At 36.4% G+C, this 11,010-nt stretch overlaps 1 protein-coding gene across 1 annotated transcript; it reads left to right on the plus strand.

The window, feature by feature from the left end:
- Positions 6,476-10,742, plus strand: LOC110268197. Its single transcript, XM_021114090.1, has 10 exons — positions 6,476-6,566; positions 6,674-7,095; positions 7,190-7,366; positions 7,456-7,553; positions 8,224-8,308; positions 8,413-8,487; positions 8,618-8,710; positions 8,808-8,942; positions 9,499-9,620; positions 9,770-10,742. The coding sequence occupies exons 2-10, from the start codon at positions 6,997-6,999 to the stop codon at positions 9,882-9,884; spliced, it is 999 nt and encodes a 332-aa protein (XP_020969749.1). The 5' UTR covers positions 6,476-6,566; positions 6,674-6,996; the 3' UTR covers positions 9,885-10,742.

Below are 11,010 nucleotides of genomic sequence, written 5' to 3' on the forward strand. Positions count from 1 at the left end.
CGTTAAATTCAGTTTGAATAAATAATTTAATTAAATTTTTTTTGATAAAAAAAATTTTTTTTTTGGTGAACAACCAAGAGAAAAAACAAAAAAGTAGAAAAGAAAAAGAAAAGAAATCAGGTTCATCACAGTAAGAAAGGACAAACCACCTCTGGTGGCTGGTGCCAAAGGTGAACCTCATCAGTTTCGCTACCTCCAGATCCCATCTTTGCCAACCGATCTGCCACGACATTAGCTTCTCTCGGGATAAGCTCAAAACGAATATCCCAATCCCTTCTTAACTTCAAGTCAAAGATCAGTTGTATCACTTCTTTTTCAAGATGTCAGAGTGGAACTTGCTAACTAGTCACTAGTTCAAAAGCTGATGCGCAATCTGTCTCACAGACAACAAGCTTAAGACCCGCCTTCCAAGCTCAAGCCAAATCTTTCCATATACTCCACAACTCCATCTTGATGACACTAGATCCAAATGAATTTCCTGAGCATCCCATTACCCATTGACTGGAGCTATTGCGAATTACCCGCCCAAAACCAGCACAATTATCCCCCAAGTTCACACTCCCATCACAATTTAACTTTCAAGCACCAGGTTCTGGCGGAGACCAAGATAGAGGTTTTAATTTAGCAATTACTAATTTTTCATAACATATTATTATAATTAATAAAATTATTTTAAAAAGTAACTAATTTCTCGAATCATATTGCTGTAACTTATAAAATTACGAAAAAATAGCTACTTACCTAAATTATACTACTATAATACATGAAGTTATGCTTACAAATTAATAATTTCACATATCTTACTATAATTAATAAAAACTTTGTCCATATCGTTTACCTATAATTAACACATTAACGTAACAAATTCACTAATTTTTTATATATGCATTACTATAATTAATCAGGTAACTCAAAATACTATTAATTTATCAGAACATGTTACGCTGGAAAGGAATATATTTTATACATTTAAATATTAGTCTTATCTTATATATACCAATATCACTCTTATTTTATTCTTATTACAGGCCTTTATTTAATTAGATTTCGTAACAGAGAAAACAATACAATTTTGAGAAAATATTAAAAATATATTAATTGATTAACTTAAAATATTATATGAATATTTAAAAAAAATTTCAAATATTATTTTGAGTGTAACCAGAAATATTTGTTTTATTTCTAAAAAAACGAAACACTAATTAAGAAAGTTTAAGGGTTAACACGTAGGGTTTGGAAGTTAGAGCTTGGAGGTTGAGGTTTGAAGTGGGTTGAAATTTGTATAAAACTAACAACATGAATATTTTAGTGTGCATACATTAAAGTAATTTTTTTAAAAAAAACACATCATCTAATTTTACAGATTAAATATTTTTTTCTTCCAAATTTAGGAGTCTCGAACCCGCAACCTATTACACGAGTACGAAAAGATTATGCCATTTGAGTCATATCTTATTAGTAACTTTTTTATCAGTTAATTTTTTTATTAGAATTACAGTTTGTTACGGTTGCAAAAGATATTTCATATTTAAATTTTATTAACTTATCAATATTTAATCTAAGTATAACTTAAATTTGAAAAAACGAATTCAAGTTTGTCTAGAATATAAAAAACAAACAAACTTCTTAATTCAGTGAGTTTTTAAATCTAAAAAAATAAATAAACGAAATGAATATTTATAAAAATAATCTATGTACAACGAAATAAAATTATCTTTTTTTTAAACTTTTTCAGTTCAGCATATGAACTGAAAGTAATTGATTGTACTACACAATAGAGATATCGTTTTATATATTTCTAACTCATAATTTTATATTTGAATCATAGTTAAAATTTTCTGATACTTAATTGAGTTTGATTTGAATTTGACTTAAATTTATAGATAAAATAAATAAATTTAGATTATAAACTCTAATAAGTAACTAATTTAACACTATAATTTTTTCGAAAATCGAAGAAAAGAAAAAGGAATATAACTTAACCACTATAATTACGTGAACTTATTTATTGCTATTAGTTACTAAGCGAACTTATTTTTTTTAAAAAATAATAATTTATTCGCTTTCTCTTTAAATAAAAGAGTAAGATTATTATAATTAAGAGTAAAATATAACTATAAATTAAAAATTTAAAAGTAACTTGTTAAGCAAATAATTTATAAATAATTTTTTAAATTAGCTAAATAATATTAACAACTTAAACAAATAACTTAAAATTTGAAAAATAACAACTTAAGTAAAACAACTTCAGTAAATAACTTAAAATTAAAAAAATTACCACTAAAGCAAACAATTTACAATTTATAAATAAAAGTTTAAAAATTTCTATTGACCACACCTAAGAAAATTATTTTCTAACTTAATGTATGAGGGACACGTCAGCAAAAAAAAAAACTCTAAATCTAAAAAATAATAACCTAAATAAAACAACCTAAGCAAATATGATACATACATAAAAGAAATATAAGAACATGAATAATACATTATAAAATTATAGGAAACCAATATCTTATAGCGTGTTTAGTGAAATTTTATCACATACAATTTATTAAATTAATTCTTTCAATTCTTTAAAAAAATTGAAAATAAACTATAAATTATTAATTATTTAAACGACACAGTATAAGACATGAATCCATCGTATAGTAAATAATAATACATATAAAACTATTAAATTACATAATATTTATTTAATTTTAAAATACATATCTCAGAAAGATATATAGTTTCTTAAAGGGGGGCCGTGACCACTACTAGCTCCCTTCTAGATCCGTCCCTGCAAGGTACCTGTTGTTCTGATTCCACGTTCTGATTCCATGTTCTTTTAGAATTGCTTGATCTTCTGAAAGCATTACTTAGAAGGCGTATACCAGAATATTAGTAAATATTGGTCGCTGAGAATCTAAATTTATTCACAAAGGATCGGACATAGTTGTCAGAACCGAACTGGTAATCGAACCGATTAAGTTACTGAATCACTAGGTTACTGGTTCAACCGGTGGTTACTGGTTAAACCGGTTGAGTCGGTTTAGTGTACAATTAAAAAATAAAAATAATGAGTTTTTTTTTTTATTTTTTATTTACACAGGACCGGGTCAATCGGTTCAACTAGTAATCCATCAGTTGAACCAGTGACCCAGTGACCTGATCGGTTCGATCACCGATTTGGTTCTGACAACTATGATCATAGGCTGGTGGAGGTGAATAATGCTACGTTTCCAAGAGGGGAGGGGTTCGAATCACTGTTTTAACATTTTGTTAAAAATTAACCCTAACTGGTTTGGTTGAACCGAGCATTACCGAGTTTGACCGGTTTTCTCCGGTTCGCACCGGGTTTGATCGGTTCGTGTCGGTTTTCAACCTTATGCGGTCCGAGTATCGGACAGAACCGGTAGATGGTCCGGTTCACCAGTTTTCAGGTTGAACCGACCGATCCGGTCCGGTTTCTATTACACTAGGATCGGACCAACTAGTCGAACCGGTGAAACGGAGCTGGAGCCATTTACGGTGAACTATAACTGAGAAATACTTTCCGGAAATGAACTGCAGGAAGCATTATTATTATTATTCGCGTTATTGTTCTTATGATTACTTACTAAAATACTTTCCGTTACTCCATTTAGTTTCCAATTCTGACTGCTTATCTATCTCGTCTAATTTTTTACCTTCAATCCTTATTATTATTCGATGTAACCTAACGTAGAAAAATTTTCTCGGTCTTTTCGTGAGGAAAGAAAACAGTGGATCATAGTTGTCAGCAATGAACCGGTGATCGAGCACCTCATAGTGCTGGGTCATTGGGTCGTATATTCAACCCGTGAATCAGTAGTTCGTCTGATTGACTCGGTCAAATATATCTTTCAGAAGCTAATAATATTAAAACATCTTGAATTAGAATGTAAACTACATATTTCCACTAATACTTGAGGAATAGCTAGCTATTCCAGAATATTTAGAATATGCAGCAACAGTGTTTGGTTAACAAAGTTGACCGATCGTTACCGATTCACAGCAGACATCACCGATTCTACTCCGTCTACAGTCTGGAAATAGGACTGAACTGCAATTGGGTCCGATTTTAATATAACCTCACTAGATGCATGCTCAAGGGTGAAATACAGTCTTAAGTCAGATTGGATGTAAAATTACTGGATTCAACCAAACCCGCAAACCTAATGACGGGTCAACCAAAATCATGTCTCTATGTAATTTGAACCAGACTAACTCGAACTACAAACAGGAGTAATTCGAACCGAGGCTGTTCGACTTATGAGGGAGGCTAACTCGAACCTGACCAATTCGAAGTACGCAGGTCAAGTACCTAATCATTCGAAGGATAATGATGGACACGGAATTTGGAAAAACGGACACAGACTTTTATATAAATTTTGTTTTACTTTTTGTCCATAGATATTTTTTATTATTCCACTATTACCCCTTCNAATTTCCCACCGTTGCGATTCATCCCTGTAAGGATTAATATTATTAGTATCCATATTACTAATATGGTTATCATGTTTATAAATATTATTGCTATTATTTACTATATTGTTATTACTACATGGATAACTCTTATTAACCTCCATTGGCCCATCTTCATCGGTGGGGCTTTTAATTTATTTGAGTAACACGAAAGTATATGCTAACAGAAATAAAATTTAATTAAAATAAGTTAAATAGAATAAATTTAACTTCAGTGGATGTATGATTAGGGATTTTAACCAAGTAACATTAAAAACACAATGAGACCACCGTTTAATATACCACATAAAACGGCGGCCTTTTACTTGTGTGAGGCCGTCCTTTGCCGTACCTTTCACCCGCAACTGAAAATCCAATTTTTTTTTAGTGTAGGTGAGAACAAATTGAACTGCCCAACCACGATCCGTTACGAGTTCATGACCCCCCGTTTCGCAGATTTACGTGCCTATGGATTTGAAAAAGCGTGCAACATTGAGGGGGGGATAGCAGAACCCGGTGGTCATGTGCTGGAGCTCTGTGGTTTAATGAGGAGGTGACATGATTGACATAACTTGGCGGGAAGCCGCACCCAACTGCATGCTCTGTAGTCTAATTTCGCTGTAAAATACCACAATGCCCCTATAATTGGCCCGTGATATTATCCATTACTTGGATATGCCCATACACGTTGCCACTGGTATTCGCAATTACCACTTGGGGTTTCGATGGAAAAAGGGGCTGCCTGATGGAAATGGAGAACTATGTTTCAGGGATAGTATAGGTCCATCACGGGTGGACTGTCCGGCCATACTTGTATTCAACACATGTGATGCAAGACCGTATAGTGACATTCATCTAGCAGCACAAACCACTAAAAACTCAATTAACCAGGTGAATCGCCAACATACCTGTTCGTTGTTCGGGATATCCCGTGGGTGTGCAAATTTTTCCCGTGTTTGGAAGGACATGGCTGTCATTAACCGACGAAGATAACGAGAATGGCAACGCGGCTTAGTCAACAAACTTTTTCATTAGAAGGTCACTATCAGTTGTATAATCAGCGACTCTTTGTAGCCTAACATTCGAGGGTTGCCTCTACTTCCCAAAGCCATTTGTCGAGGCGTCATGTCGTCGCATCGGGAAGATGCCGATTCATACCACACAACGGCATCATCAAAAGGGGGTGAATATTCAAATTCTTCTTCACGGAGGTTAGTCTGTGGAATTTAGTATTCTTACACATTAACGTAAAGTGGATTGTGTTGACGCATGTTACAATGTCCTGTACACGGTTCTGTTGATGCATGTTAGATTGTCCTCAGTGTTGACCACGGTGCCTCCACCGCCGTCTGATGCGGTGCCTTTGAACCCCCGGTAGGCCATGACGGAGGCACATTTCGTGCTTCGCTTCACATTAGTTTTTTTTTCCTATGGACCGGTACAGAAAACTTTGTTGGTTTTATTTCGGGAATAATCCCAACATATTTTTCCGCCCCTCTATCGTTGGAAGTCCAAAAAAAATTTAAAAATTAAAAACAACTTTCCTGAAGCCCAACAAAGACAAGCTGTTTCTGGTCTACTTAACACTATTTTTTATTCTGCATGTACAGACCTAAAAGATAGTCACACAGTTGGGCCTCATAAAAAAGGGAAAATTGTTTGGCTTATACGTTGAACTGAACGTGTAACTACTAATGGCCCATGTTATGAGCATGGTAAGTGAAACAGTAAGAAGTTTTACATGCCATTAAATTTGGTTCATAGTTAAGCCCAATCGCCTGAGAGTATATACAGAATAGAGAGTTGACTAACACCTACTATTGTTTTCGCAGGCGTCCTAGAAGCACCACCAGAGGAAGGGTGACGTCCAGGTTTGAGTTGTCCAAACCACCGGTGACCATCCAACTTAGATCACGGGCTACGTCTGAATNNGTTAGTGACATATCCTAATTCCCAGTTGTGCTTCCCCATGTGTACCTCTTTTCACTTTGAATATACTCTTGCGATTGACAACCATGTCTGTATGCAGCTTACCTCGGCAAAGCAATGTTCATGCAAGCGAAGTCACTGCCGGTACTGGATCTTCATGCGCGGCGGTTGCAAATGTAAGTATTCACATGTTGTGCCGTCATGTAACTAGTTCGTGAGTTTATTCAACCTACTGAATGAGCTTGTCTGAAATTTTTGTGTACCTAAATTGTTCTCGTAACAGGACTGCAACCCAATTGCACTCAGTGTTGTCACCAGCGTGTCCGGGTTGAATAAAGAAATTCGACGATTGACGGAATGCATTAGCCAGCATAATGCAGTTATGGCAGATTTCAAAAAGGCATTGACCTTGTTGGCAGAAATGCAGAAAACGCACCATGAGTGGGATCGGGGAAACGGAATGAGGTGCTCGTGTGAGAATGCCATCCGGTCAAAGCGGCGGCTACAAATGGAGGGTATTGCAAACGATGAGGCTCACGCTCAGGAGAGGGCCCTTCGCAACATGATGACCCGACGTATGCCCCGTCGTTGGATGTAAAGTTCAGCATGGACCATATGCCTTTCAGATCGAAGAGGTCAAAGAGAGCCCAACGTAATCCACGAAATGGTCAAGAAAAGACACAACGAAAGAAGCCCCCTAAGTTGGTAATAGCCTAAAACCGTAAATCATTAATTACTTCATTAACCTCACTGTATTGTTCACCATGACTGTTGTTGCGGAGAATGCTTATCCTACCAGGTCGATCTGTCTAGTGAACGCGGTCGGGAGATTCGACGGCGTCGACGTCAACGCAGCAAGTCACCACGATGCACTACCTCCCTTCAGAGGCACTATAATTATCTTGCCCCGGTTGGTAGCGACGGAGTGGTCCATGAGTCAGATCTGTTATTGATGACTACCGAGAAGATCCCAAAGGTAAGGTCCCGTTTTTGGTTTACTCAGCATATGCCGCCGCTAGGCACCCGAGAATAGATTGTTTGTGATATTTTGTTGTATACAAGCAGACTTTCAATCTGTCCTTCGTACCAACCCAGAGCATGGATCTCGCCGAGGTTGAGCTCGCTGTTGCCGCGTACATCTTTAGTAAAGATCTTCCGAAAATGTATATTTCTGGTCTGGTGTACTTATGTCTAATGTCATTTTCATTGATGTTATATTCTGGATAGTGTACGATGCGTCTCGAGAAGCATTTTATTGATAATAGTTTGTCTATGAATTAGTTACCTTACGGTGGGTTTACGTAGATTGGTACATGTTTCTCAATTACTCATGTCGACTTTAGAGTTGCAGGAAAAATCATATAACTATCACATTCGGTGGTCCCAATAATATACTTCCTTGAACGTAGCCCATTAATATGTGTGCATAGGCTGGACAAATGTATTCACTTTGTAGAAGCATTATATAACCATATGGTGTGAAAGGTGATTAGGTCACATAAAATTTAACTAGAGCAATAAGGAATATACGAATGCCTGAAGGAGCTGTCACGTGGCAAACTCTAATTTACTGTTAGTATTTTTGATAATTACGGAGATGTTCATGTTTCGTGTTTAGGCCTCTAATTAAATTGTTGTTAACAGATACATATCGTTGGAAACATTATTCGATTAACTCATTAATGCTAATCCTTACCTAGTAACGCATTAGAATCTTTTTTTAAGGCAACAGCAACGTAAATCTCTGCCTGCTATTTACTTATTTTTATTTTCTAATTATTGAAATGCGGTTCATGTAAATTTTCATGACCTGATTATGACTGTTGTCTCCAGTGAAGTTCTGGCTGACGTCGGTCACTGCATTGCGGACAGAACTGCATTACTAACGCTTGGCCCAAATGAAAGAGTCATGGATGATGTGAGTGTTGTGTATTTATTGATACCATTATTCCTCATTTGTCCAAGCTCATTCGGCCTTGGTTTCCAAATCGAACAACATTAATCTTAGTTTTGAATTTCCAGGTTATTACTGTCGTGGCAACGATGTTGTCGAAGACGTCCAGTAGTCACCAGTGGTTCATGCTGACAATGATCATGGTGAGTGACCACTTTGGTAGGGGCGAGTCCATCTGAACTCTAGTTATTTCATATTAACATCTACTCTAAGATTACATGATTCAGACATGTTTGTCATAACCGTATAGGTGACTGCCATGTTATACTGCAGCAAGATGCCATACAAGGGACACGTCTAACACAGGCTAACTTGGACGCCGTCGTATGCAAGCATATGAGGTGCAAGGTTGACAAGGTTACTGAGGTTTGTATAGGTTTTCCTTCTGTGTTAGAAAATCTGAATGATGAAGCGATAAGTCCCTACAACTGATCGACCTTCGTGCCCGAGTTGGGCCTTGCAGATTTTCCAACCGATGTGGACGGACGAATATTGGTATTTGATGGTGGTGGACGTACGACGGAAGAAGCTGATGTACTTCGACTCGTTCAAGTGTTCAACAGAAACGGAGTGTAGAAAAAATGCGATGACGCAAGTGGTAAGTTTAGTCATGTTCGACACGCCTAATTTATGGTATTCACATGTACCTCGTGACGAAACTTTTATTCATATTTGCAGTGAACATATATGCAATTTTGAATTTTCGGTGCAGTTAAATTTTTGCCTCGTTACATTTGTATTCTATTGTCACCCACATTAATGAAATATGTACTGTCTTTCAACATCCAATAAGTTGTTTGCATGTTATTCGAATAAAAGCTATCCTAGTTCTTAACTACGTACCAAATTATACATGGGACAGGTCTTGTTACCATTATTACGAGGAGACGATACTATCATGCATAATCTTGTCGGGTAGTATGTGTTGGTAAAGTATTCAATGACAAATGTGCATTTTTGATACAAGTGAAAATTTGCAGCATTAATAAATAGCGTCCCACTTGAGTACCTCACCATCTCTGGGGTGGACGGAAGTTTGTAGTTTACTATCCTGTGAAAAAAGTCTATTCATTAGCTTGCCATGCCCACTTAGGGTTTGTCTACGTTTCAATAATTTCTGGAAATGCTTTTGACTGATACGTTTCTTTAATCAGGCACTGCACTTGGAGTCGCTGACTATTGGACCCAAGTGGCTGTCCAAGTGCACAGCTGAACGACCTCGATTTTCTTCGTATGACTTTGAAGAGCCTGTCGTGCCTCAGCAGCATCGGCTATCGTGAGTTGTCACTCAAACTACAACACCCTATTCATCTCGTCTTCATGTTTTCTTTTAATAATTGGTTAATACTGTGCGTTGATAGTACCTTTAAACTGTCTATCTTCATGTGTGAAACAATAATTGACTTTGTGCGTGACATGTAACAGGATGGATTGTGGTGTCTGGGTCTTACAATTGATGATTAGGGGCGCTCTGTGGGCTATACACAATGTTACAATACTCAATTCATACACACATATGACTTTACTGTCATTTTTCTGATAGTGATAAATCACTTATAGAACTGGAATGTGTATCCAAGAATTTATAAGTTGAGGTTGAATGACTTGCAGGCAGTGAACGATCTTACTCAGATGCGAATAGCCCTTGACCTTGTCTTGAGGTCACACAATGCTAAGGCCATCGACGTCGTGGAAAAGGCGATGTGTTACTGGAGAAAGAAGGCTGGGTCTTCACGACATGGACGTGAGTGATACAGTTAGGTTGGGAAAGACATGTTACGCTGATTTTGGTTCCACTTTTGGAGAAAATTTTTTAGTGACTGCTTCGCGTATGGCATTGTCGACTTAGTGATGGACAAGATGGAGGTAGATGCTGACTTGCGCATCAGCTTTGTTAATTTTAATTTTGACCAATAGTCTAGTGCCGCAGTAACCCGCGAGGGACTACGTGGACAATTGAACTTGATTACACGTAGAGCAGTATCCAACCTGGATGCCGGTAACAAGTCGGCCGGCCTGAAACCAGTATCCAGGTTGGAAACTGTACGCCATTTTAACCATAGTAGGATTGTCATGCTGTATTAGAGAATTGGTTTATACGAATCATTTTTTGGACCACCTTGCACAATATCCCTGGATGAAGAGACGTTGGGGTTTCTCAATAGAAAGGTGATGCATGTATATTTTTTTTGAAAATACTGTAGCTGTTCTTAGGTCTAACATGTATACTACGCTTTTGTTGCAAGTGAAGTAACCTGTAAATACCAACAAATGGTGTAATCTTTCGATACACCTCTTGCGCATCAATTGTGGTTGCTTTAGCTGCCATCATTCATATCCTTTAATTATGACTAAAAATGAGTTGATGTTAACATGATTTATGATTGAGATTTTTTTTCTCAAAATGGATTATAACAGAAAGAATGTTCTTCGGATCACATTATTCAAAATTACGGTTACACAAAAATTACTAAAGGAAACATGAATTTATAGCATTCAAATATATAATATTTTTACACTTTCTTAACCTATAATCACTTTTGAAAAGAATTAACGTTATGTTTTGAGAATCAGTACCCTTTTGTGATAATTTGTTAAAACTCTCCTTTAGAACTCTTTATGGTATTTAACTATATCTTTTTAATAAAAATTACATTGTCAAAATT

The sequence above is a fragment of the Arachis ipaensis genome, chromosome B10 (assembly GCF_000816755.2).
Source record: "Arachis ipaensis cultivar K30076 chromosome B10, Araip1.1, whole genome shotgun sequence".
In the NCBI taxonomy this organism is placed as follows: Eukaryota; Viridiplantae; Streptophyta; class Magnoliopsida; order Fabales; family Fabaceae; genus Arachis; species Arachis ipaensis.

Excerpts from the sequence above, each read along its gene's own strand:
- LOC110268197 (XM_021114090.1), top strand. The coding sequence starts at position 6,997 with ATGGACCATATGCCTTTCAGATCGAAGAGGTCAAAGAGAGCCCAACGT. Across the intron at positions 8,309-8,412 it reads ATGAAAGAGTCATGGATGAT|GTTATTACTGTCGTGGCAAC; the intron begins GTGAGTGTTGTG and ends TTGAATTTCCAG. Across the intron at positions 9,621-9,769 it reads CCTCAGCAGCATCGGCTATC|GATGGATTGTGGTGTCTGGG; the intron begins GTGAGTTGTCAC and ends GACATGTAACAG.